The sequence below is a fragment of the Myotis brandtii genome, unplaced genomic scaffold (assembly GCF_000412655.1).
Source record: "Myotis brandtii unplaced genomic scaffold, ASM41265v1 scaffold1032, whole genome shotgun sequence".
NCBI lineage: Eukaryota > Metazoa > Chordata > Mammalia > Chiroptera > Vespertilionidae > Myotis > Myotis brandtii.
In genome coordinates, this window is record NW_005353467.1 from 361,080 (window position 1) to 362,091 (window position 1,012).

The 1,012-nt window shown below is 59.1% G+C and overlaps 1 protein-coding gene across 1 annotated transcript in view; it reads right to left on the bottom strand.

The window, feature by feature from the left end:
* ALOX5 (arachidonate 5-lipoxygenase) overlaps nt 1-1,012 on the bottom strand; it is a 46,788-nt gene that overhangs the window by 21,666 nt on the left and 24,110 nt on the right. Inside the window, exon 6 of the mRNA XM_014537492.1 lies at nt 79-185. Within this exon, the coding sequence (XP_014392978.1) occupies nt 79-185 (107 nt within the window). The remainder of the gene's footprint in view (nt 1-78; nt 186-1,012) is intronic.

The following is a 1,012-nucleotide window of genomic DNA, read 5'->3' on the forward strand; positions in this document are numbered from 1 at the left end:
CGCTGGAGCAGGGCGGGCGGCCCTTCCCGTTGCCAGGCAGTCTCCCCAGCACCGCGAGAGCCCCACAGGCACACTCACCAGAAATAGTGTTGCTGATCTTGACAAAGATTTTTTCAAAGTCGGCGAAGTCACTCCAGGACGACTGGAACATGTGCATGAAGCGGTTGACGAAGAGGTTCTCCATCCTGCACACAGGGCACAGCATCACCGTGAGGGCTGCGGCCTCCCTGCACAGCCCTCACACCCTGGCCTACGGAGCCTCTAGATCCCGCCTGCGCAGCGGGGACTCGCGCCCAGGGCAGCTCCTGCGGAGAGCTCCTTGCAGAAGCAGGACCGAAACTGGCACCCATGCCCCCCGATGCTCTCCCTCCTGCACCTCCCGGGTGAGAACGTGGCTGCCTGCCATGGAGGACAGTGTGCGGCGCCTCTAATCCTGTGCGTGCATGCTTCTGTCTGTGCTCATGCCTTCATTCATGCTCAGTGCAAGCTTCCAGGGGCAGAGGCCAAATTGCCTATGCAGCTGCTCTACCTAGTCTCCTGGATTTTGGAGGGATTAGCTGTTCAGTTGAGTTTAACCCTTGTTTACTTTCTACTGAACCCTGGCTCTGTGCCTGGTGCTAAGGAGGACAGTCTCGAAGTGCTCATTACACAGGATAGCAAAATAACCCAGGACGGGCGCTTGATAAATTACAAGTGCAGGCTGTAGGCAATACCGAGGGAGCTCTGAGCCATCCTAGGGGCTCCTGGAGGAGGCAGGTTTGGGATGGGCCTGGGAAAGGTGGAGGGGAAGGGCAGGGTTTCCCAGGCTGCCCCACAGAGCCACGCAAGGCACAGAGGTGTGGGGGGTCTGCCCGGTGCTCACGGTGACACACTCTGCCTCAGTTTCTCTCTCTGACACACGCATGGCTGAGAGTAACAAGCTGGCACCCGTCCCTCCCCTCTGGCAGTGCTTGCTGCCTATTCCTCCAGTGTTCAGCCTCCTCACGAGCTCGGTCTTTTGTGCGTCCTGACA